Here is a 26543-nt window from a genome sequence, read left to right as displayed (position 1 = left end):
TCTGGAGAGATTCATTTTTAAAATTAGAAGCTCGAACTGTTTGGGCATAGACCTGGAAAGTATAACAGAACCTTGCCTGCTAACTCCTCCCCCTTTGGCAGTTCTGTCTTGATGGAAAATGTTGTAGTTYGGGATGTAAATCTCAGAATTGTTGGTGGCCTTCCTAAGCCAGGATTCAGACACGGCAAGGACATCAGGGTTGGRGGAGTGTGCTAAAGCAGTGAGTAAAACAAACTTAGGGAGGAGGCTTCTGATGTTAACATGCATAAAACCAAGGCTTTTACAGTTACAGAAGTCAACAAATGAGAGCGCCTGAGGACACACAGGGCCTGGGTTAACCTCTACATCACCCGAGGAACAGAGGAGTAGGATGAGGGTACGGCTAAAGGTTATCAAAACTGGTCGTCTAGTGCGTTGGGGACAGAGAATAAAAGGAGCAGATTTCTGGGCGTGGTAGGATAGATTCAGGGTATAATGTACAGACAGAGGTATGGTAGTGTGCGGGTACAGTGGAGGTAAACCTAGGCGTTGAGTGACGATAAGAGAGGTTGCATCTCTGGATGCACTAGTTATGCTGGGTGAGGTCACCGCATGTGTGGGAGGTGGGACCAAAGAGGTATCTGAGGATGTTGATTCTTGCTAGGGGCTCCACAGTAAACTAAAACAATGATAACTATCCTAAACAACAGTATACAAGGCATATTTACATTAGAGAGAGACATAAACCGAGGCATAAAGCAATCACAGGTGTTGATTGGGAGAGCTAGCTAAGACAACAAATGGGTAAGACAACAACAACAGGTAAAATGGCGATGAATGGGCAGAGAGGGTCAGTTAACTACACACATGGCCTGAGTTCGAGGCTGGGGCCGACAGATAAACCAAATGGAGTACCGTGATTAATGAACAGTCCAGCAGGCATCAGCTATGTAGCCAAGTGATCATAGGGTCCAGTGAACAGCAATAGATGAAACAGAGAAGCCGCTAGGTAGTCGTTACTACGCTAGCAAGCGGACACTGTGTTCCAAAAAAAGTTAGCAGGCCGGGGCTAGTAGAAGCGTCTTCACCGATGTCCGGCAAAGGCTGGGTGAGGGCACAACGGATGGAATTACGTTGGCAGACCAGTCGTGATAGATCGGCGGGGCTCCGTGTCGACAAAGGGTCCAGGCCAGTTGGCAAAAGAGGTATTGTAGCTGTAGTAATTTGGTTTGCTAGCCGAGAGATGTGCCTGGCTCGAGGCAACTGGTGCTAGCTTCGGGACAAGGGCGGTAGCCACTATAGCCACTCGGTAGCCGCTAGCTAGCTGCAATGATCCGATGCAAAGGTCCAGAGCTTACGGAAAGAATCCGGTGATGTAGTGGATTCTAGTCYTGTTAGTGAAGAGTCCGGGAGGCATCAGCTGTGTAGCCGAGTGATCATAGGGTCCACTGAGCAGGCCGGGAGATGGGCCTGGCTCAAAGCTAGCATCGGGGCTGGGCCACTCGGTAGCAGCTAGCTAACTGCGATGAACAGGAGTAATGGTCCAGGGCTTACGGCAGGAATCCGGTGTTGTAGTGGAGAAAAACCAGGATAAAAGCYGGTGGTGTCTGTGCTACAGGTAAAGGCCGCTAGCAGTGGTTAACAATGACTAAATAGCTAGTAGCTGGTTCACTTCTGGCTACTAGCTATTTAGGTTCTGGCTATAAGGTCTAAAAATAGCTGATTCGTATCACATTGGGTGAGGTGGGTTGCCGGAAGGTATTGTAATGACCTGACTAGATCATAAAGGAACAATTGTCCAGACAGAGGGTGAGTTACGAATTGACGGTTTATTAACTCAACTTTACACAGGCTACTGGTTTGGCCGTAGCCCACACCAAATAAATGAAGAGATACCCCACAAGCCAACCGTGACCTTCTCTTGTGAAGCCAGACGTAAGAAGAGAAACAATGGCTAAACCTGATCTTAACTTCCAATGCTCCATCCCCTGCCCAACCCCCCTCCACGCCACTCCGCAACCACCAGGACCCGCATCAGAACATTCCAGGCCATCCGGTGATTGGCAGATAGCAGTTGATTGGCATGTCGGACCCCGCGAACACTGGTAAGTAAACACAACCCACTAATAGCCTACCACATAACACACCTCTGTCTGTGCGGGGTCGCTACAGTATATTTAATTTAAAATGGAAAAAGAGAATGTATATATTTCAATATTTCAAATAAAGACGAAGAAAAAAAATCACGGGAGAACGGCAAACCCGTCTGCACGCTACATCTCTTTGTTTAAAAAAAACATACATACTACCTCGCCAAATATATTTAACTCAGTGTCACAATTCCTGACATTTAATCAGAGTAAAAATTCCCTGTCTTAGGTCAGTTAGGATCACCACTTTATTTTAAGAATGTGAAAATGTCAGAATAATAGGAGAGAATGATTTATTTCAGATTTGATTTCTTTAATCAAGTTTCCCAGTCGGTCAGAAGTTTACGAACACCAAATTTAGTATTGTACGCATTGCCTTTGTTTAACTTGGCGTCAACATTTTGGGTAGCCTTCCACAAGCTTCAGTCAGGTTTGTAAGCCTCCTTGCTCGCACACGCTTTTTCAGTTCTCCCACAAATTTCTATAGATTGAGGTCCAGGGCTTTGGATGGCCACTCCATCTAGACTTTGTTGTCCTTAAGCCATTTTGCCACCATTTGAAGTATGCTTGGGGTCATTGTCCATTTTGGAAACCATTTGCGACCAAACTTTAAACTTCCTGACTGATGTCTGAGATGTTGCTTCAAAATATCCAAATTTCCTTCCCCATCGATGACCATCTATTTGTGAAGTGCACCAGTCCCTCCTGCAGCAAAGCACCCCCCAACATGCCACCCGTGCTTCACGGTTGGATGGTGTTCGTCGGCTTGCAAGCCTCCCCCTTTTTCCTCCAAACATAATGATGGTCATTATGCCAAACATTCTATTTTTGTTTCATCAGACCAGAGGACATTTCTCCAAAAAGTACAATCTTTGTCCCCATGTGCAGTTGCAAACCATAGTCTGGCTTTTTTTATGGCGGTTTTGGAGCAGTGGCTTCTTCCTTGCTGAGCGGCCTTTCAGGTTATGTCGATATAGTACACGTTTTACTGTGGATATAGATACTTTTGTACCTGTTCCTCCAGCATCTTCACAAGGTCCTTTGCTGTTGTTCTGGGATTGATTTTCACTTTTCGCACAAAGTATCTTCATCGCTAGGAGACAGAACGCGTATCCTTCCTGAGCGTATAGACGGCTGTGTGGTCCATGGTGTCTCTAACTGCGTACTATTGTTGTTGTACAGATGAACGTGGTACCTTCAGGCGTTTGGAAATTGCTCCCAAGGATGAACCAGACTTGTGGAGGTCTACAATTTTTTCTGAGGTTTTGGCTGATTACTTTTGATTTTCCCATGATGTCAAGCAAAGAGGCACTGAGTTTGAAGGTAGGCCTTGAAATACATCCACAGGTACACCTCCAATTGACTCAAATGATGTCAATTAGCCTATCAGAAGCTTCTAAAGCCATTTTCTGGAATTTTCCAAGCTGTTTAAAGGCACAGTCAACTTAGTGTATGTAAACTTCTGACCCACTGGAATTGTGATACAGGGAATTATAAGTGAAGTAGTCTGTCTGTATACAATTGTTGGAAAAATTACTTGTGTCATGCACAAAGTAGATGTCTTAACCGACTTGCCAAAACTATAGTTTTTAACAAGAAATGTGTGGATTAGTTGAAAAACAAGTTTTAGTGACTCCAGCCTAGGTGTATGTCAACTTCCGACTTCAACTGTACATACAACAACAAAGGCCCTATAATTATCTGTCTCTGTGAAAAGAAGAGGGATGACGACATTTTTGAGCATTTTATTCAATGCGTCATGTTACTGTACAACCACGCCCATTGTCATAACCTACTTCCTTACTCAAATGATAAAACCGTGGAGAAGAAGTCGAACGAAAAGAAAACGGGACAGCTCGAAGAGTGCGGGGCAGTGGTATTTTTTTGTATACATTTTGCGTACAGTGTATGTTACAGTTGAGTGAATTGGCTGTTCTCTTTATTTAGTCGTGTTTTATCTCATTGGCGTCTCATTAACTGACTACGTAGTTTCGTTAGTAGAATAAGCCGGCGGGAAATACTCGCCCAGCCGACCCAAGGTGAGTTTTGTCCGCCTTTTAAAGTTTATTTTAAGTTCCTATCCATGACAACAGTCAAATGCTGTATTACTGTTTAATTACAAGTTGATTTCATTTAACATGGTGTAGACATTTTTTGCATAGTATTTGCGATTTCAAAAGTACAGAATAAACTATTCTGCCAGCAGCACAAATMATGAGGTCACTTTTTATGCTAATCGGGGAACTTTCTAAATAAAAGCCCACATTTCAACACTGTATTTATTTGTTTTTATTTAACCTTTATTTAGCTAGGAAAGTCACTTAAGAGCAAATTCTTATTTACAATGACGGCCTACCAAAAGGCCTCCCGTGGGGACAGGGGATTAAAATATCATTAGCTGATAAAAAGATGTAGAATTTTAATCAATGGCCAATGTTCTACCTGTCTCCACCTAAGTGGGGTGGGAAATACTCATTTGTGTCTGTAGAATCTACAGATGGTGTTTTTTCATGGGGGACTGTGGTCTAATGCCACGTTCCCTTTTTATGTCAAATGAATGTAAGTTATTTGCGTAAAGCTTCCTATTGTTTGATTCTGATACTTCCCAAGTGGGAAACTCGAGTTTCCGACATCGCGTGAATGTGTCATAATTACCCAGGAGCACTTTATTTATTTATTTTTGAAAAGATTTATTGTCACATTTACTTTTAAAACAGCTCATTTATATATTTACAACATTTATACACATAAAAAACAGCATTTGAATATTACATTTAAATTGTTAAAAAGTACATGTTGTTAAAACCAGTAAAAACAACCATAAATAAAAGTACTTTTTCATGTAAAACATCCAAATCTGTAAAAGCCATTTAAAATGTGTATAAATGATTTAACAAAAGTAAAATATTTTTAAGACATGATACATGTTTTWAAAAAAGTAACTTTGTTAAAAAGATGTCTTCGGTCCTTTGTACAGGAACGGGGTGAGTCCTTATCAAACTCGCCTCCTCCTGCTCCGAATCGATTTSCGCCCTGTAGTTGGGGCCAGGAGCACCCATTCCATTTGCCACAACTAAGTTGTGGGGCGGCAGCGTAGCCTTGAGTTTAGAGCATTGGACTAGTAACCGAATGGTTGCAAGATCGAATCCCCGAGCTGACAAGGTACATATCTGTCGTTCTGCCCCTGAACAAGGCAGTTAACCCACTGTTCCTAGGCTGTCGTTGAAAATAAGAATTTGTTCTTAACTGACTTGCCTAGTTAAATAAAGGTAAAATACATTTAAAAAGTAGGGTCTGTTAAAAACACAGCATAACTGTCACGTTCCTGACCTTATTTTCCCTTGTTATGTATTTATTTAGTATGGTCAGGGCGTGAGTTGGGGTGGGTTGTCTATGTGTGTTTTCTATGTTGGGATTTTGGGTTCGGCCTGGTATGATTCTCAATCAGAGGCAGCTGTCAATCGTTGTCCCTGATTGAGAATCATACTTAGGCAGCTGGGGTTTCACGTTTGTTTCCTGTGTCAGTGTTTGTGCCACACGGGACTGTTACGGTATGTTCGTTTGTTATTTTGTATCGTGTATTGTTTTCGTGTACATTAAATATCATGGAAACTTACCACTCTGCACATTGGTCCTCCGATCCTTCTCGCCTCTCCTCGTCCGATGAGGAGGACGAAATAGACTGCCGTTACAATAACTTTACGTAAGGCACGGTTCCCAAACTGGCTGCTGAATTTGGCCCGCGGGTGGCTTTATTTAGCCCCCAAGTTTTCTGAGCTTTTTTTGTTGTTGAATTTTATCATTATACATAACTAAAAACACAAGGAAATCAGCTCAATGATTTTAATTAACGAAATCTGTTCTGAAGTATTTCCATGCATAATCGAGAAACACGTGATCATATACATTTGTAAGCAAGGTTGGAAATTGTTTTAGCTAAATATTTTATCTGTTTGGGCTTCTTGCAGTCCACAAATTATTTGTAATTATGTTCCGAACATCCCCCCCAAGAAAAAAATTGTCCCGCTGTTGAATCTAGTTGATGATCCCTGATGTAAGGTCTATATACTAATCAAATATTCTGTTTTCCAGGGGGGCTTTGTCAAATGGCTGGTTATTACGCAGTCTGTCTTGTTATAGACACTCATTTAGTCCTGCATGTTATATTAATTTCAAAACAATACAATCATTTACTATCGCTGTGTTGAATATCAGCTAGAAAAACAAAACATCGTTAAAAAAYWAAWAWAAAAAYAWAWAAGTGCTTACCCTGTTTGCTTCCAGTGTGAAATAAAATGCCATTCCATACTAGACTTTCATGTACTCTTGCCTTGCCCTAATGGATTGGTGATTGGTTGAGAACTGCTTCAAAGACAATGATGGACTGACATTAATCTGTCCTAGATTAATCTAATGGGGATGTGCTGGCTGCACCTTTACACATTTAAATCAGCCTGAGGGCAGCCTCGACATGTTCCAAAAAATGCATCAGGTCAATCGCTGTGGCCTAACAAATAAAAAGCTGTCAGTATCCCAGTAAAATCATGTTGCTATAGGTTCACCCCAGCTATGCATAGCCTTCTAATTATTTTCTTAAACCCAGCTTGGTCACAATAAAAAGGTTTGACTTTTGGACTTTAATGGTTCATATAGCCCATGTATATGTATCCCATGTACAGCATTGGGGGCAGTGGAAGGGGTATCTGTACTTTACTATTTATATTTGAACCACTTTTACTTCACTACATTCCTGAAGAAAACAATGTATGTTTTACTCTGTACATTTTCCCTGACACCCAAAAGTACAGGGACAGCCAACCAGCGCAAAAATAATATTGCGATATTGTTGATACGATATATATCGTCAAAAATAATATCCAGATATGTAACTGTATAATGCCCCCCCCCCCCCGATCACTAATATGTATAACACACGTATTTGGTTATTAGAGACCCTACTGAGTATTTCCCACCCCACTTTTGCTGAGACTGGTAGAATAATTTTCCAGTAGGAGGCACTCTTTCCTCTGGTCTAACATGCTCACCACACCGCTCGTGTCGCGTGTGCTAGCGTTGCAAAATAAATGTACACATGCATGTTATTCAATCATTGCACCCACACTGCTCGCGAGTGTCTGCGTAGCCGGGCGCTAAAATAGAACTTGGTTCTATTTGTGATGCTCAACGCGCTGCAAGTCCTGCCTCTCAAAACTCCTCATTGGTTTTTAGGAGCATATACCCACATGGGTGATTGAAAGATGAACTGAGTAGAGGATCTTGTGCATTTCAGGTAAAATAACAACCCAATGTTTATATCCCAGGACGGATTAGCTAGCAACAGCAAGCTCGCTAGCTAAATTGTCATAAATGTTTCATACTTTTCGACCTGTCCCCAAATTAATATAATTGGTTCAGAGTTTATTTCAACCTGCATGTCCTGATCGCATCTGGTGTGGGGAGACAAAATCAACATGCATGTAACGAGAGCATAATGCCCCAGCACAGTGATTGGGGACATTGCCCAGTGTAGGATGCCATCTTTCGGATGGGATGTAAATGGATGTCCTGACTCTCTGTGGTAACTAATGATTCCGTGGCACTTATCGTAAGAGTAAAGGTGTTACACCGGTGTCCTGGCCAAATTTCTAATCTGGCCCTCATACCATCGTGGCCATCTAATCATCCCCAGCTTCCAGTTGGCTCATTCATCTGTTTCTTCCCCCTGTAACTATTCCCCAGGTGGTTGCTGTAAATTACAATCTGTTATCGGTCAACTTGCCTGGTAAAATTAGGGTAAAATAAAAATATCTATGACTAGGAAAAACCTAATCAGGTAATGATGGAAAAAAACACATGTTGACATCCTATCTATAAAACAATATGAACTCACTGAGCTCACCTCTCCTTCATTCATACATCCTTCACTGATGACTGTGGCCTGTGGGTTTCTCATCCTGTCATCCAGGAGTTATATAGACTGGTCATTTCTCATAGCCCTTTAGGAAGCCTTCCTCCTGGTCATCTCCTCATACCTGACCCAGCAATAATGGACCAACATGTTGGACTACAAGCCTCCTCTACTTTCTCTCCTCCCCCTCTCTCTCTCGCTCTCTCATAGCCCTGTGCAAGTGGATGTTGCAGTGCGGTCTGGTCGGGGGATCCAGTGTGTYATGGACCTGCGCCTGCTGTCTCGTATCGATGAGGAGCTGGACTCCTCCGAGGTGGCTGCCCTGTGCTTCCTGTGCAGAGATGTGCTCAARAGGAAACGCCTGGAGACGGTGAGGGACCACATACAGAGGGCTAAGATCGAGATGAATGGCCAATCCTAACCTCCTTTGAAGTGATTGGATGATAGGTATTYGGATTGTGGTAATAGCACATCCTAGCCCTCAAGCAGACTATGGAGTTTATGCCATATTGCTATGAAATCCTTTCAGATGTTACAAGMGCCAAATGGAAACTGATGAAAGGTGTAACCAATACCATAAATTTGAATTGAATTTGGGTATAAAAAATGTAAAACACTAAATGTACATTGGATCCCCAGAGCATGTTTTAATTAAAGCTTTAATTAAAACGCTTGTTTTCAAAGTGGTCCATGGCTATAGAGTTTCCTATCATTATATTTCCCATCAGTCCATTCATTTTATATCAGTGAAAGCAAATGTAGAGAATCGGAACGCAACACTGTCTAATCCTTTGTGGTCTGGCTTCAGGTGGAGGATGGGCGTGGCCTGTTCATGAGGCTGCAGGAGAAAAGCCTGCTGGAGGACCACTACTTCCTGTCCCAACTCCTCTCTGTCATTGGTCGACTGGACCTTCTCCGCCTCCTGGAGACAGACGGCAGACAGCCGGAGCAAACGGCCCACACCCAGACAGACGCATGCCCTGCCCTCTCACAGTACAGGTGAGCACAGAGGGGTGTGTGTGTGTGTGACTGCATTCTCACCACAATGGACCACATGGCACAGCAACACTGAACAGCTGGACATTCTGGTAATTCACTGGTTGCATTACGTCTTTTTCTTTCTTTCTCTCTCTCAGGAGGATGTTGTATAAGGTCTCAGAAGATGTAACTAAGGAGAATCTCACTAAGATTAAGTTTTTGCTGAGTGACAAACTMCCCAGAGGACGACTGGATCCCTGCACTGTAAGAACACCTACATGCACACACTCATTAGCAAATGAACACTAGAAAATTTGAGCCTAGCCCGAGCCCTACCCGAGTCCAACATCACATAAATGGAATGAATCCAAGATAGCGTWGCAGTCAGACGTCTTTGTCTTTTTTAATCTTTTTCTTCGCATTCTTTTTAATATTATTCCTAAACCTCAACTTCCTAAACCTCCTGCGACCCGCCTCACCCAATGTGGTGTGGATCTGTTTTTTTATTTTCTAAAGTATTTCTACTTCCATRGGAACTGGAATTCCTCAACTGAAACTAGCTAGCTTACCAGCTACCAGTCAGCTAACCACTGCTAGCGGTCATCAGCTAACCTTTAGCTCGGAAAGCTCTCGCCAGTCCGTACAACGCGTTTCAACCCAGAGCATACCGGACCTATTTTTCTCTCCATATCCCCTGATTCCTACCGCAAACTCTGAACCTTTTCATCTGGACCATCGCAGCTAGCTAACCGCAACCCGGGTTGACTACTCCTGGCTAACGTTTRCGTCCCGGAGCAAGCACCAATTAGCCTGGAGCTAGCCTATGCTATGCCCATCTCCCGGCGAGGGCTCCTGGGCTACTCCTGAAGCCCACTCTTCGGCTGCAATATCCGGACCCCTTCTACTGCCGGTACGGGGCACGGAACCCCGCCGATCCTTCACGACTGGAATACRGACATAATCTGCCCGAGGATTCCAACAGGCCCCTCAGACGTCCCCTGAAGGCCCATTCTGCTACCCGCGGTCTGCTAGCTATCTAGAGCATATTGGACTGTTAGCTGATCCATCGGCCAGTTTCTTGGACCACTATACCCATTTTACCAATTGGACTTGGACCCCTCTGATACTTGGAACCATACTAATTCCACTACTGGTCTATCGACGTCACCGCTCGAGGAGGCAAAAACAGACTTTCCCCCATCGCGACGTCCCTCTAAGGCCCTTCTGCTAACTTGCTAGCCCCGGCCTGTTAACTGCTAGCTTGCTAGCCCCGGCCTGCTAACTGTCTGAATTGCCGTGTCCCCAGCCAGCCCAACCACTCACTGGACCCATACGATTCACTTGGCTGCGCATGCCTCTCCCTAATATCAATATGCCTTATCCATTTCTGTCCTGGTTAGTGATTACTGTCTTATTTCACTGTAGAGCCTCTAGCCCTGCTCAATATGCCTTAACCAACCATGTTGTTCCACCTCCTACATATGCGATGACATCACCTGGTGTAAACGTCTCTAGAGACTATATCTCTCTCATCATTACTCAATGCCTAGGTTTATCTCCAATGTACTCTCTTCCTACCATACCTTTTGTCTGTACGTTATGCCTTGAATTTATGCTATCGTGCCCAGAAACCTGCTCCTTTTACTCTCTGTTCCGAATGTGCTAGACGGCCAGTTCTTATAGCCTTTAGCCGTACCCTTATCCTACTTCTCCTCTGTTCCTCTGGTGATGTAGAGGTTAATCCAGGACCTGCAGTGCCTAGCTCCACTCCTACTCCCCAGGTGCTCTCATTTGTTGACTTCTGTAACCGTAAAAGGCTTGGTTTCATGCATGTTAACATTAGAAGCCTACTCCCTAAGTTTGCTTTATTCACTGCTTTAGCACATTCTGCCAACCCGGAATATCTTAGCCGTGTCTGAATCCTGGCTTAGGAAAACCACCAAAAACCCTGAAATTTCCATCCCTACCTATAACATTTTCCGCCAAGATAGAACTGCCAAAGGGGCAGTTCGTTGCACTCTACTGCAGAGATAGCCTGCAGAGTTCTGTCTTACTATCCAGGTCTGTACCAAACAATTCGAGCMTCTACTTCTAAAAATGCACCTTTCCAGAAATTCAGACCTAGCCTGTTAAAAGCCCGTCAGGCCCCGTCGGGTTCTGAGAGCTCTATGGCTGCGTTTACACAGGCAGCCCAATTCTGATCTTTTTTTTCACTAATTGGTCTTTTGTCCAATCAGATCAGCTTTTGAAAATATCAGAATTGGGCTGCCTTTTTGTAAACGCAGCCTAACACACACACACACACACACACACACACACAATTACACTCTCTCTCGCTCTCTCTTTCTCCCCCATAGACGGCCCTGGAGGTGCTGTGTGAGATGGAGAGGCAGGATCTGCTGACAGAGGACAGACTGGATGAGCTACAGAGGATACTGYAGGAGTGTGACACACAGCTGGCCCACACAGTACAGCAGCATAGAGAAGGTARATATTGACACACCTGGCTAGCTCTSTCACACCACTCTCTTGCACTGATTGATAGTTCAGTATTTATGCAGTATATTAAAATTATAGTTATTTTTTCATGTGGTTGCTGTTTTTCAGCAAGGGGCAGTGTGTCACGGCAGGAGTACTCTGTTCAGCCAATCAGCAACCAGGAACAGCAACTCAGCTCCCCTCAGTCACTACAGAGCCTGTCTATATCAGAGACACGGCCCAGCTGTAAGTCTCACACACACACACACACACACACACACACACACACACACACAGGTAGTTGAAGTGTGTTCTTGTCCACAGGTGAGCATGGGCAACGCACAAGGTTGTCCTCCGATGCAATGACGGAAACTCAGCCTGGGTCTGGGCCTGACCAGGTGACCACTTCACCAATGCAATCCTGGAAGACCTCTGAGGTTAGAAAGTGGGATACACTTTAGACACCAAACATAGAATCTAACATTTGGTTGATTTTTGTCCATGGTGGTAACTCCTGTGTGTGTTTGCCCAACAGATGGAGCACTATTCCATGACCTGTAATCCTCGGGGGACGTGCTTAATCATCAATAACCACCACTTCATGGGATTTTCAMGTCTGACAGACAGACCAGGAACTGAGCAGGACGAGAGTAAGCATTCTCGCTCATTGGTTGATATTATGAGCCTAATCTCATTCAGTGAACCCCATTGGCCAACCTGGATGTTAAATTCTCCCATCTGTCTCTGTGTGTAGAGGCTCTGCATAATGTGTTCTCCAGGTTGGGGTTTAAAGTGGAAGTGTGTAGCGACCTGACAGAGAAGACCATGTTGGYGGCGGTAGAGGAGCTTGGAGGGCGGAGTCACATACAGGCAGARGCTCTGGTGAGTAGTGAGGTCATAATTCTCCAGTCTCTTCAGGAGGTACAGTAGCTCTACTCTTGAAGCCCAATTGGACTCCAATGACTTAAAGTAGGTTCAACTATTCTAATCCCTGTGCCTGGTCCTAGGTGGTGTGTGTGCTGTCCCATGGGGAGAAGGGTTGTGTGCTTGGGACAGATGGGGGGGAGGTGCRCATTCGCTCCCTCACACAACCCTTCACCAGCAAGCAGTGCCCTTCTCTGATGGGCAAACCCAAACTGTTCTTCATCCAGGCCTGCCAGGGGAAGGGCTTCCAGCGAGGGGCCCTATTACTCCCCTCCATAAGGCAGAGAGAGGGGCGATATGAGGCAGACGCCGGCGCCATCGAGTCCGTCCCCTGGGATGCAGACTTCCTGATCGGTATGGCAACAGTGGAGGAGTGCAAGTCATTCCGAAACACTAAGGAAGGTTCCATCTACATCCAGGAGCTCTGCAAACAGCTGGAGTGGGGAGCGGACAGGTGAATTAGAAGGGAAGGGGGTTAGGTTTGGCATTAACCATAGAGATGTATAAAGATCATTACATAGAAATAACCCATTTTTGGGATGTTGCCATTGAGGGATTCCACCATTTTAAAGGCCCAATGCAGCTGTTTTTATATCAATATCAAATCATTTCTGMGTAACAATTYAGTACCTTACTGTAATAGTTTTTCATAATTTTTTGTTGTGCTTTTTAGCAAACTATTTCTCAAGGAAGAATTTTGCTAGGATTGTCTGGGAGTGGTCTGAGTAGGGAGGGGAAAACTTAAAACTTGACAGAGATTTGGAACTCTCTTCGTCTATTAACCAATTTACTGCCTTGTGATGTCACCAGGCAAGCCCAAACTTAACTTTGACTACACTGGGCCTTTAAATAGTCAACCGGTGGGAATTCCTACATGTTGGGAGAGATCGGCCAATGATCAGACCCTTATCATCTTCTTCAAATTGGTTTTAGTTTGTAAATGGCTTTAAGCTATATGACCGCCATCTAGTGGTCACAAATTAATTTCACATAAGATTTGGTTCAAGACTCCAGCACTGCAGGTGGCCATATAAGCTTGCCACTTTTTTCAAACATCAAAAGAAGAAATTTGACTATTTTAAAATTGAGATTGCATGGGCAGCGTCATTGAGGCTGTCACAGACACCATAATGGCAGATACAACGTTGTGATCTCTGGGCTCCCGAGTGGCATGGTGGTTTAAGYCACTGCATCTCAGTGCTTGAGGCATCACCACAGACARGCTGGTTCGAATCCAGGTTGTATCACAACCAGCCGTGATTGGGAGTCCCATAGGGTGGCACACAATTGACCCAGCGTCTTCCGGGTTTGACCATCATTGTAAATAAGAATTTGTTCTTAACTGACTTGCCTAGTTAAATAAAGGTTAAAAACATACATCTCTATAACAGGTGAGAGATGTATTGTAATGTGTATTTCCTGTTTCCTGTGTAGAGGGGAGGATATTCTGTCGGTGCTGACGCGTGTGAATCGTGAGGTCAGCAGAGGAGTGTATAGAGACTCCAAACAGATGCCCGAGCCCAAGTACACCCTCACCAAGAAACTCTTCCTCCCCTACTTCTGAAACACCTCTGGTTGGCTGACCAACCAGCTTCAGAATGGCTGTCATGTCTTAACAATAAGCTGTCACTCTCAGGAACCCTACCACAGCAGCCTCTACCTCCCGTAAGACAGTGTGTTGAACATTGGMTGGCATGTCTGATTTCCTGAAAGATGTTTCAAACTCATGAGATTAATACATTTTTCCATTAAATGCTGGAAATTGTGGAACGTTTACTTTATCTGTAATAAATGTGTTCTGGAGATGATCAGTAAAATGGGTGTCTATTTTTCTATTAGCCATGTTTCACATTTTTAAAGTTCAACAAGATGTCTCTAATTCTGAGGAGAATGCGATTTAATAAGACTTCAGCAACCAACTGTTGATTAAGATATTTATTTTCAGGTATAAAATATGTTAAGGTGAAAGGCAGGTAAGAACATGATTGTAAAAATAACCCAAATAAGGAAAGAAGATTAAATCACAACATGCAATAAAGTCAAGCTTAAGCAATGTGTTTATCAATTACTTTGTTCTTGCTATGAGAATCCACTTGTTTACAAAGAATGGTGATTCTGAACTCTTCACATATCAAATACATTAATAGTTTGGTTTAATCTAGCCTAGTTTACTTGATTGAGATGCAGCAATGCCACTGGACTTTTGGTATATCTGCTGGATTTGCGTTCACGTGCTATCGGAAGCTCCTAGTTCCCAGTGGGAWATTTCATTTAACCAACCCTCCAAGTGGCAAACTCAGAAAATCTTGTTGCCAAATTGATGTATCACCACTGACTTTTTACCTTTTGAACCAGAAGATGACAAATCTGTTTTGGACAATTACAACCGTACCAAGATGGAGAATGTAGCCAGTTTGACCATATGTCAATGTTAAGCAAGCTAGTTGACTTTATTATTAGTTATGTTAGCTAGCTCACCACCAGTTTGCAAGTTGGAAATTTCAGATTTTCCCATTTCCGACTAGCACGTGAACGCATCATTCCCACGAGCACGAAACTACCTAAACTCCCCACTATAAAAGGAAAAAATATTACAAGGCATAAAACATTTCATTTCAACACCAAGCAGCAGATCAGCTCAGAACAAACATAAAACACCACAGTAACCACGACAACAGGATGTGACCTCTGGGTCTTGAGGCTGTTGGGTCATAGCGCATCGTCAAAGATGGTGTTTAATGAAGATGTCTAATAAAGGCTGTTTACCATTGGGGAAAAAATGGTCAAGGTCAAGCACTCGTGTGCGCATGCTTTCCCGCGTGAGCTAACAGTTCTTAGGTAATCTCTGGCATGCTCACGTGAGAGGGAACGCCAATTTACATAGACAGGATTTTTTTCAATGGGAAACTGCCCAATAAGAACTGTCTGCTTGCCTTAGCCTACCATAAAAAAAATGGCCCGTGAGATGTCTCACTTTCTCTTCTGTCTCTGGCGTCGTCTCATTGGGTCGGCACTGTGAACACCAGCCTCTTTGTCAGCGTGTACTTGGGCTCGGGCATCTGCTTGGCCTGCTTGTATACCCCGGCCGCCTCATCCCAGTATCGGTCATCCTTCTGGCTCACGTCTCTATTGACCTGTGTTAGGATGGTCAGGATGTCATCACCTCTAGAGAGAGCAGGAGACACACGCATACCAGACAACGAAGACATTAACACCCAGTAAAGACAACGTACAGCGCCCATAAAATATACAGTTCTCGTCGCCAGCAATGCATTAATTTCTGATTAGTCAGGGGACTTGCTCACTGCGAGCTAATAGATTTGATGGTAATCTTGTTCTAGCCTTTATTTAACTAGACATGTCCCTGGTTTACACCTGACAGTGTGTAGACTGGAGTTCCGAATAACACTGTTATTCTGTAGAATATGGTCAGTTTTGTATTGTCAGCTCTTTCCTACTAAACATCTGCTTTGTTTAGGTCATGGCCATGTAAGAATATTTTAGCCTCCTCTAGAGCATTGTTTCTCAAKTGGTTTGGCCTCGGGACAGAAATTGTACCAGGCTGTTTCATTTGCGACCCAATATTCGTATCGCGAGAAATAAATCTCTAAAATACAATCTGGAAAACTATTTTTAATGCTATATTGATAGTAAATGTTACAATTATAGGGAAAAACATTCCCACCTCTTTCGTTGTCAATAACATTTTGCCCATATTCTTTAAGAATGTTAATAAACTCACTAGTTTGAGACCACAAAAATCAACCAAAATAGCGCTGCTAATAGCTTTATATTGAAAATACTGTGAAGAAGAAAACATTTTCCTCGATTACAATTACACTATGCAGAAATCGCTCCGCCATTTCCTGGTTGCTAAAACTCTAATAGTTAGCCTAATTTCAGTTTTTGTGACAAAATAAGATTATAGAGAATCATTGCACCATCTAAACCACTTAAATATATTTTATATATATATATTATTGTTGTTTCAGGTCTTTGAAGATTGTGTACCTAACCGAAAATAAAAGACGTAACAAAAAAAAAAGAATGGGGGGCATAGAAATAGTGCACATAGAACAGATCTACCGCTTTAGACTTGCTTTGAAGTAGAATGATAGATCTATAACTCACATTTCTATGTGAATTTGGTCAGGTCGCCCAAAAAAACACTTTAAATTATAAAAAAATGTAAGTTCATTATAATTTCTACAGACTTTTTTAACCTGGTTTAAAGTTCAGACTGTAGTATTTTTTTCATAAAAAAAATATAAACTTTTTGTTTTTACTCAGATGCCAGCGAGCCATTCAAAACCTCCCGACGCGACCCGCCAGAATTGGTGCTCTAGAGCACATATTCAATCAGGCTTRACCTGGGACAGCCCTGTTTGAGCTGTTTGCACAGAGTCTGGATGAACCAGGACCCACTGGTTGGGTCTCTGAACGAGAAGTAGTCTTCAACAGTGGCCATGGCAAACAGGAAATCAGCATCAGCTGGAATGTAGATCTGGTGACCTGGATTTGTGTCTGCCTCCAACTGCACTCTAGCTTGGGTATCTTTCCCCCTACATGCCTGGATGAAGAAGGCCTTGGGCTTGCCAATGAGGGTGGAGCAGTTGGTGCCTTTGAAGGGTGAAAAGAGGTCATTGATGGAGATGGGTTCGTCGTCTGTGCCATAGATAACTCCTTTGCCACCATGACTCAGTACGCAGCAGACAAAGGCGTCGCCATGCGTCTCGTTACCAAAACTCTTCAATCCCTCGCGGGCCTGCACTGCTGTCTGGTCTAGGAGTACAGTCACCTCAAATCCGAGCCACTGGAARACATCCTTCAGGACCTCTACAGGAAAAGCACACACAAAACAATTTCAAGACAAACACTAAACCAAGCCACATAAATATGTCCCTTTTACAATACCAGGATGTTTTGAGGCAAGAGGAACAAGATCAATGTTCATGTAACAACAATATGMAACAAATATGTTAGAACTGTTTTACACATTGGTTACATTACCCTCATCTTTGTCTGATCCCTGTCTTTCCTTCATTTRATTAAAGTTCACATTGTTGATGATTAAGCAATGACCACGTGGCTRGCTGGTCATTCGGTATTGACAGACCTGGAAACACAGAGAAAAGCCATGGGATTAAGCACAAAAATGCATACACACACTGCGTAGTCAGGAGACAAACACTTACTTAACTCAGAGCTGTGTACACAGGTTAAAAGCTCTATGTTCCTTGTGTATGTTTTGTAGTGCAAAAAGAAAAATATGTTTTATTCATTGGCTTGACTGGAGTTGGTGGTGGTCTGAGGTGCTCAGTTGGGTTGTGAGTAGTATTGTGAATGTTGTGTTTTGAGCAGTTTAGTTTTATTGTGTTTTGTGTAGTTGTGATGATTTGTTAGGTTTTGTTTCAGCTAAGAATGAAAGCATACGGGATTGCTGCAATTACCTCACTGCTCATTCCGACCGCCTYGCCAGTAGTATCTGGAAAAACCCGTTAGCATGTGTTAGTGTCCCTTACTACAGACAATATGAGTAAGCAGAGCCACGCTAACTGACAGTACTGYTTAGCAGCATGTTATTGTACAGGAAGGATTGTTCCGTAGGGGTGTATGTTTAGGGAGTGATATTGGTTCTTGTAGAATCTTTCATTTTCTTGAAGTTGWTAATGCTCTTAACTTTATCCTTTGAAAAGTTGACTTAACTGGAAATCAAATAATCCTCCCATCGTTAAGACAGTGGGAGAATCAAATGAATTATTATTGAAATATTTCAAAAAAGATTGGTAACAGAGAGAAACAAATTAGCACAATTTCAACCCATATGGCATAAAGTATTACAAGCACCAGAAATATCCAAAGGATAAAAAAAATTGAAAAAAATATTACGAGAACAAACAAGATGGGTATGGATATGTTGGGAACATGTAGGTCTGAGCAAGTACGGTGTCATTAATGTTTGTTGAAATGTATGTACGTCTGAGTTGGTGTTTTTGTCTTTCTTCTTATTCTTTATGTCGAAGGTTGGGCATTAAGTCCCAGCCAACGTCATGTCTAGTTTATTGGAGCCATGTCTGTGAAATGTTAAGTTGTCTTTTGTCTATGTCAATTTTCTATTGTCTAACCTAAATAAAATCTTACCAAAAAAATGGAACATGTATATATGAGTGCATCCTAAGAAAAAAAGGGACATTTTCCAACAAATGTAATACCTGAATTCCCACCCAGATCCATAAAAACAGTCAAATGTTTGATGTGCTATAATTCAGTTAATATCTGATAGGTTTTTAACAATTCTAAAAGTTTGGAGTATRTTCACRCATTGTCCAARTGTTGCATTTAATATYACTGTTTTTAAAACCTTATAAGAAMTTTGATGACCGTTGCTAATGTATGTTGATTGATCTGTAAATTGACATGTAGTGTAGAGTCTACTGGTGGATGTGCCAGTGAACAATGAAAGACTTGTGGTGCACAGCTAGTAGTGTGCAGTACCTGTACTGGAGGTTGTGTATGGGTCACTGGGTGCTGTGAGGTTGTTGTTGAATACTTCCTTCATTCTAGGGTAGGTATCTGTGATATTTGGTTCCTGCAGCAGGGTCACAAAGTCAAGGCATTTTGCCGTTCCTTTGTTCATCACTTTATCCAGAAGATTGATGATGATGGTCTCTGGGGGATGACCAGCGACATGTAGGTTGTTGTATTCACGCTGATTCACTATCTTCGCCTGCTGCACATGCTGAAGGATGAAGTRAGGTTCCGCAGACAGGATCTCTGTAATCAAAGTCTTATTCTCTCTCAACTTCTGCATGGTGGACCTTAAGAGAGAGAAAGATTGTTCATGATATCAAATATTTTAAACATGAATAAAACCTACCTTGTTCCTGATAAGTTTTTTGAAATTCCAAGAATGGGTCACATTCAAAATGCATTGACTGATACTGTTTAGGGGAGAACGACTGCCCCCTCTCGTTGAAGCCATGAAGTAAAAAAAATTAAAAAAATGTCTAGCTCTATCTTTGGCCACTTCCCGCCACTGTACTTCCTCTTCTTCGGTGGGGTTTTACAGTGGTTGGCATCCAATGTTATTGGTGCAATACCGCCACCTACTGTACAGGAGTGTGGGCCAGAGACTGATAGCAGCCTCAATAGAGCTCGCAAGCTTGTAGTCATAAAAATCAGAAAATTAGATACCTCTGGTTCATTCAGCCATTCCTAATAGGAAAATTAAATGGGGAAAGAATAGGGTTTTGGGATAAACGCTGAAAAATAAGGTATAATGTTAACACAGGCTTAAGAGATCTTATATATGTTTTGTTCTATGAGATAATATCAGTCAGTTAGCATGACATTTGTAAATMATAAAGTCTTTGTGCTTTATGTGCTTTTTGTATTACATAAATGCTTCATATTTCACAAAAAGTGACGTTAGCTCATGAAGATTATCTCACAGACAAAAATGTATAAGATCTCCTAAGCCTGTGTTTATCACAGACCTTATTTGGGGCGTTTATCCAAAAACCCTACAAAAACTACATTAATAGTACGATACTGATAGTGTTCTTTTCCACCAAATCCATGATGTCATCTGCGCTCTTTGATTTTAGCTGTGAGAAAACCCTAAAATTGTTCCTCAGCTASTAATGTTACACCCTCTCAGCCCGCCATCTTGAGTGCCCCCCGAAATAGTCCAATTCACACACTTATCAAGAGAACATCCCTGGTAATCCCTACTGCCTCCAATATGGCGGACTCACTAAACACACATGCTTCACTTGTAAATTATGTCTGAGTGTTGAAGTTTGCCCCTGGCTGTCCATAAAAAAAATGGTGCCGTCTGGTTTGCTTAATATAAGGAATTTGAAAATATTTATACTTGAACTTGAAATTTTGATACATTAAGTATATTTTAGAGATTACATTTACTTTTGATACTTACGCATATTTAAAACCAAATACTTTCACTTTTAATTGTTACTCAAGTAGTATTTTGCTGGGTGACTTTCACTTTCAATTGAGTCATTTTCTTTTAAGGTATCTTTACTTTTAATATAATTATCCACCACTGCCCAATAATACCAAAGATGATTTAGTAGGTTTATAAACTCTTTGATAGCTACGGTAGCTAACGTTAATAGGTTTAGTGTAAAAGTAGCTAATAGTGTGTAAAAGTAGCTAATAGTACAGTAACGCGCAAGTTAAGCATGAGTAACGTTAGCTGCCTAGCTAGTTACTTTCGTGTCAACTATCAGTGAGCATATTTTGCCGATGTGGTTATCAAGATATATTAACAACGGTTTGATAGCTAATAGTAATAGCTACGACTTACCTGTACGACTAAAGTGATTCGCTCGCCGATTGAAATAATTCAGTGTTCGCTTGCGCTGACTGCACTTCCTCCTCGATGCTGGGGTGGAACCTCCAGGTACTCCTTCAAAGTCATCTGATTGGCAGCATGTTTTTTTGCGTCAATCTTCACCGATGCCAAAAAATACCCAGCACAGGTCTCACCAACAAACTTTATTAATGGCCTGGAAAATATGTTTCCTGCACAATTTTTCCCCACATAAAGCTCTTTTGTGGAATAATTCAGACACAACTGTAAGGAATAAGTAAGTCATTGTTCTACCCCAGCTGGCATGAGAGGAATATTGACTTTGCTCTTGATGTTTTCGACAAGGGTAATATTCTCACATATGAACAATTTTTTAAATTGAAAGAGTTTCCAATACCTTTCAGAGAGTTTATTTCTGTGATCAAAGCCATTTCCAGTGGTCTAACTACACCGATGAAAACTCATCTTAGCTTTGGTAATGATCACAAAGTTTATCCAGAACTCAGATTGGAAGGTGTGGGCTTACTTGAGAAATCTTGTTGTAATAAATATATAAGACAAATTCTTCATTCACAAAACCAACTTACACCGAGAGGAAAGTTTTTCTGGAACATGCTTATTCCTGACATTGTCTGGAAAAATGCATAGTTAAGGCCTTACAAATATTGTATTCCAAACAAAGTTAAGTGCACTTCAAAATTTACATTAGATATATCCATGTAATTCTATTGATATCCAAATTTGTGGCAATTGATATGTGTTTTCTGTGAAAAAGGTGAGGATTTGTCTCACTTGTTCTTTGAATGTAAATTTGTGTGAGAATCTTGGGAAAACCTTGCAAATTACTTATTTACCATTATGAACACTACCTATGTTTTTTAAATGAAATATATATGTTACTATTGCAATGATAAGACCACTGAAATGATTGTGAATTTTTTTATTCTTGTTACCAAATACTTCATACACAAACAAAAATTCCCAAATTCTATACCAAAATTACACATTATGATTGAATTTAACTATTTTATTAAAACATTAACCCTAGTGAACAATGACAATATTAACATTTTCCTAAATCATTACAATAAGATTTTTTCAGAGTGATTACAATTGCACTAAAAAGTATCTGGTTTTAAATGTACTTAAGTACAGTGGTGTAAAAAGTACCAATTATCATACTTGAGTGAAAGTACAAAGTAAAAGTTATACATTCAATTCGTTATATTAAGCAGTTGTGGATGTACTTAAGTATCAAAAGTAAAAGTATGAAACGTAAGAGCCGTAAATCTAAAAAGCAAAACAACCAGACCTTTTATTTAGTTGGAGTTTTTCTGAAAGTTAACAGTCTTACGGACGCAGTAAGAGCTCAGATAAAAATGTTAAAAAGTGGATTGTCAAATAGGCAACACTTCAAAATACATTTCTTACAGACAAAACAGAATTATGCCTTAATAATGAAGGAATATAGCCAGTACACGTAAGCACTTACAATCAGTTACATTGCTTTAGAAAAAACAGCTCATCAAAAGTACACACAACTTCACTGTAGGAATATGAGGACATCACCACTGATGGAACTGTATTATAAATCAGTGTCATGTCATGACTTTGTAACAAGGACACCTATAATTTATGTTTAAATTTCACAAGTTAACAAAAATGCATAAGGCATCCGTGTCCTTGGGCTTGCTAGCGTTAAGCTGTCATTACTTGAAGTTGAAGAATTTATGGTTCATCTTCAGTAAAAGCTGGTTTACAAAGTTTCTGGAATACAGCCTTGCTCTCCTGGGCTGAGAACAAGTCCTGCAATGCTGAACAGCCTTCCACAGGAAGCTGATGCAGGTAAGGGTGTGTTTAACCTCAGAGACAGCTTACAGACTGCCGGGAAGGACTTGAGCAACTCCATACGATCAGCTGAACAGGCCAGGTATCCGTCCAGCTGTTTGGAGCTTTCCTGTGCTTGAGACGTTTTCAATGCAGAGAAGAAGTCCTCATCTGATGAACTGGTGCCATCACCTAGCTGCAGCAAGGGTTCTTCCAGGTGGTCCTTGATGTAGTCCATTCCTGAAATACAAGGAAGATGACAATATAAATCATGCAGTTATGAGCCTACATGAATCCATCCCCATCCATATTTTTATTTAACTAGGCAAGTCAGTTAAGAAAAAAATTCTTATTTACAATGACGGCCTAGGAACAGTGGGTTAACTGCCTTGTTCAGGGGCAGAGCGACAGAGTTTTACCTTGTCAGCTCGGATATTCGATCTAGCAACCTTTCGGTTACTGGTCCAACGCTCTAACCACTAGGCTACCTGCCGTTATATAAACCAAGCAACAGGGCTAAGTAGACTGATCTAGAGGCGACGTTGGTTATTAAAAAAAATTGCATCTGAGCTCCTAAAGTGTGCGGCTCTCCTTTAATTTTTCAAGTGTTCTACCCATTGGACTGAACCACAAAGTCAATAATGTAGTTTAAATGGGTGGTTCTCAAATCTATGAAGTGTCAAATTGTTATGAATTTTATAAATAATGACTAAATGATGTATACATTTAACGTAGAACTATAACTAACAGAATTCTACCCTGTCTCTGTATAATGATGCAGAATGGTTGTCCATAAGAGAAGAGGAACTGTGGCAGACAACTTGTGACCTCTGTGAAACTGATAACAGGGAAGAAAGTCTCCCCACACAAAGAGGGGAGAAACTGTTGGGCTTGCAGTAGATTGTTCCACATGTTGTAGGATGTGATAAGCAATGTATGCGTAGGAGAAAACTTGTAGACTATATTGTCATTGTCTGAGAAGAGGGACATTTATGACGAAATGGGAGATATATAAACCAATGTACAGGATATGATGGGCAGAGCTCTCATAAATAAACATGCTGACTATTGTAGACTGGCCTCTGTCTGTTTCATTTCAACAAGAACCTTACAAATTCTTAGTAACAGACCGAGTAGTTCAATTGAAGTTCAGTTTATGAACATTGAGAACACAATTCTCTTAACACAAATGAACACTATACACAGTTGTTTATGAATAATAAAATACTGTTAATTAACCACATGTTGTCTTACCCATTCTGATGGTGGCGTCATCCTTTGTCCATGTTGTTTAGAAGTATTAGGTACAGAATGAAGGTTACCAAGTGGCATAGCCTCTGATTTAGTTCAGTTAATCTTGTAGCCTGAGATTTCACTGAATAATTCAATAATATTAAGAAGAGATGTAATTGAAGTCTCGGGACTAGAGATGAATATCAGGACATCATCAGCATACAAGCTTATTTTATGGTGAACGTCACCAATGAGCAGTCCCTGCTATAACCACTCTGATGGCCTTGGCCAGTGGTTCCATAGCGAGTGCAAATAGGAAAGGGGACAAAAGACAGCCCTGTCTGGTACCTCTGTGTATTGTCACGAACCGGCTCAAAGCCCGTAACAAAAGGGAGACAACGTGGAGATAAGGAGTAACAATATACATATTTATAAAATAAAGTAACTAGGTATAATATACAATGGTGTGTGTAATCAGTAATCAGTAGTGTAAGTGAGTGTTTTGCATGCATGAATGTGATAATGCAGGGTGTTGAAAGATGCTAAAGTAAACAACCAAAAAAACACCAAGAAACACAACAAAATCTATAAAGGTGTCTGCATGGAGAGAGTCTCCTCCATGAATGGGGAAGTGGTGCATTTATCCTATGACAGTGGGCCCAGGTGTTTCCCATACGTAGCTTGACGACCCTCCCAACTCCGCCCACTGACATCCTAATAAGGAAACAAGACAAAGAGAGAATACGGCAGACAGAGTGGGAGGGTCGTCACAGTATAGAGAAGCTATTTGACCGTAGCCCATTAGTAAGGACAGCAGCCTGATTATAATTCATTTAAAACTTTAACCTATTTTATAAAGTTGTCCCCTAGACCAAATTTAGTCGAGCAAATAATAGGTAAGACCACTCCACACGGTCAAATGCTTTCTCAGCATCTAGGGAGAGCACAAGACCATCCATAGCACTTCGTTGGTAGGCTTGAATAACATTAAGAAGCTGCCTGACATTGTTACATGACTTACGGCCCTTAAAACTTTTATGGCTGCATCCCGCTAACGGGATCGATATGACAACAGCCAGTGAAAGTGCAGGGCGCCAAATTCAAACAACAGAAATCTCATAATTAAAATTCCTCAAACATACATGTGTTTTATATCATTTTAAAGGTAATCTTGTTGTTAATCCCACCAAAGTGTCCGATTTCAAATATGCTTTTCAGCGAAAGCACTACAAACGATTATGTTAGGTCACCAACAACCACAATAAGCGCAGCCATATTTCCAGCGAAATATAGCAGTCACAAAAGCAGAAATAGAGATAAAATTAATCACTAACCTTTGATGATCTTCATCAGATGACACTCATAGGACTTCATGTTACACAATACATGCATGCTTTGTTTGATAAAGTTCATATTTATAAAAAAAAATCTGAGTTTACATTGGCGCGTTACATTCACAACAGAAATACTCATCATAAAAGTAGATGATAATACAAGTTATCACATGGAATTATAGATATACCTCTCCTTAATGCAACCACTGTGTCAGATTTTTTTTAAATACGGAAAAAGCAAACCATGCAATAATCTGAGACGGCGCTCAGAACAATAGCCAAATTAGCCGCCATGTTGGAGTCAACAGAAACCAGAAAATACATGATAAATGTTTCCTTACCTTTGACGATATTCATCAGAATGCATTCCCAGGAATCCCAGGTCCACAATAAATGCTTGATTTGTTCGATAATGTCCGTTATTTATGTCCAATTAGCTACTATGGTTAGCGCGTTTGGTAAACAATTCCAAAGTCACAAAGCGCGTCCACTATAACGTGACGAAATGTCAAAAAGTTCCATAACAGTCAGTAGAAACATGTCAAACGATGTACTGAATCAATCTTTAGAATGTTGTTAACATACATCTTGAATAACGTTCCAACCGGAGATTACATTGACTTCAGTTGAGCGATGGAACGGAGCTGCCTATCACGTGAACGCGCGTGGTCAAAGCATGGTCAGCTCGTGGCAGTGGTGACTCATTCCTGTCTCCTACGGCCCCCCTTCACATTAGAGTCATCAGACAAAGTTCTATTGACTGTTGACATCTAGTGGAAGCCGTAGGAAGTGAAAACTCATCCATATCTCGCCTGAATTTTCCAATTGAGAGCTTGGTTGAAAATCTGCCACCTCAGAAAAAATCAAAACAGGAAGTGGAACTTCGGGTTTTTGCCTGCCATATGAGTTCTGTTATACTCACAGACATAATTCAAACAGTTTTAGAAACTTCAGAGTGTTTTCTAATAATAATATGCAAATATTAGCAACTATGACTGAGGAGCAGGCCGTTTACTCTGGGCACCTCTGTGCACCTTTCATCCAAGCTACTCAATACTGCCCCTGCAGCCATAAGAAGTTAATGAAGCCAGTTTGGTCTCCTTTCACAATTAGTGGCAGTGAGTCCTCTAATCTTGTGGCTAGAACTTTAGAAAGCAATTTTCTATCCACATTCAGAAGGGAAATGGGTCTGTACGAGGAACAAGACTCTGGGCATTTTCTCTTTTGAGAATAAGTYATATGTTGGCTTCCCTCAGTGTTTGAGGGAGGCAGTCATTTGAAAATGAGTGGTTAAACATATCAAGCAATGGCTCAAAAATCAGGCCTTGGAACTCCTTATAGAACTCACTACAAAACCCGTCTGGTCCTGGGGCCCTACCATTTTGCAGAATCTTAAT

The 26543-nt window shown here is 41.4% G+C and overlaps 2 protein-coding genes across 7 annotated transcripts in view; one reads left to right on the top strand and one right to left on the bottom strand.

The window, feature by feature from the left end:
- Positions 1-14225, top strand: part of casp8 (caspase 8, apoptosis-related cysteine peptidase) — a 25666-nt gene extending 11441 nt beyond the window's left edge. For 2 of the 4 annotated variants that reach the window (XM_070448798.1, XM_024009654.2), the window contains exons 2-11: positions 8248-8407; positions 8846-9036; positions 9174-9279; positions 11373-11502; positions 11623-11739; positions 11818-11930; positions 12029-12143; positions 12248-12375; positions 12501-12871; positions 13852-14225. In XM_070448798.1, coding sequence (XP_070304899.1) covers positions 8300-8407; positions 8846-9036; positions 9174-9279; positions 11373-11502; positions 11623-11739; positions 11818-11930; positions 12029-12143; positions 12248-12375; positions 12501-12871; positions 13852-13981 — 1509 coding nt within the window. In that variant the 5' untranslated portion in view covers positions 8248-8299 and the 3' untranslated portion in view covers positions 13982-14225. Of the gene's footprint in view, positions 1-3909; positions 4169-5638; positions 5681-8247; positions 8408-8845; positions 9037-9173; positions 9280-11372; positions 11503-11622; positions 11740-11817; positions 11931-12028; positions 12144-12247; positions 12376-12500; positions 12872-13851 lie in introns of those variants that run through there. The other 2 variants (XM_070448796.1, XM_070448797.1) reach the window with 2 other exon arrangements.
- Positions 14226-14340: 115 nt separating this feature from the next.
- LOC111979568 (caspase-8) lies at positions 14341-20850 on the bottom strand. Of its 3 annotated transcripts, XM_070448799.1 has the most exons (7): positions 20747-20850; positions 18913-19235; positions 17868-17902; positions 17428-17533; positions 16788-17253; positions 15540-15582; positions 14341-15345 (listed from the first exon to the last, which is right to left on the bottom strand). In XM_070448799.1, exons 2-7 carry the CDS (start codon positions 19226-19228, stop codon positions 15166-15168), a joined length of 1146 nt encoding a protein of 381 aa, XP_070304900.1. In that variant the 5' UTR covers positions 19229-19235; positions 20747-20850; the 3' UTR covers positions 14341-15165. The 3 variants fall into 3 exon arrangements, 2 of the variants coding, with proteins under 2 accessions (XP_070304900.1, XP_070304901.1); XM_070448800.1 differs by having other exon boundaries at positions 15255-15582; XR_011481576.1 differs by having other exon boundaries at positions 15287-15345; positions 15540-17253.
- Positions 20851-26543: the final 5693 nt, after the last annotated feature.

This window comes from Salvelinus sp. IW2-2015, linkage group LG19 (genome assembly GCF_002910315.2).
Source record: "Salvelinus sp. IW2-2015 linkage group LG19, ASM291031v2, whole genome shotgun sequence".
Lineage (NCBI taxonomy): Eukaryota > Metazoa > Chordata > Actinopteri > Salmoniformes > Salmonidae > Salvelinus > Salvelinus sp. IW2-2015.
Note: the sequence above shows the minus strand (reverse complement) of the source record. Positions and strands in the feature narration are given on the sequence as shown.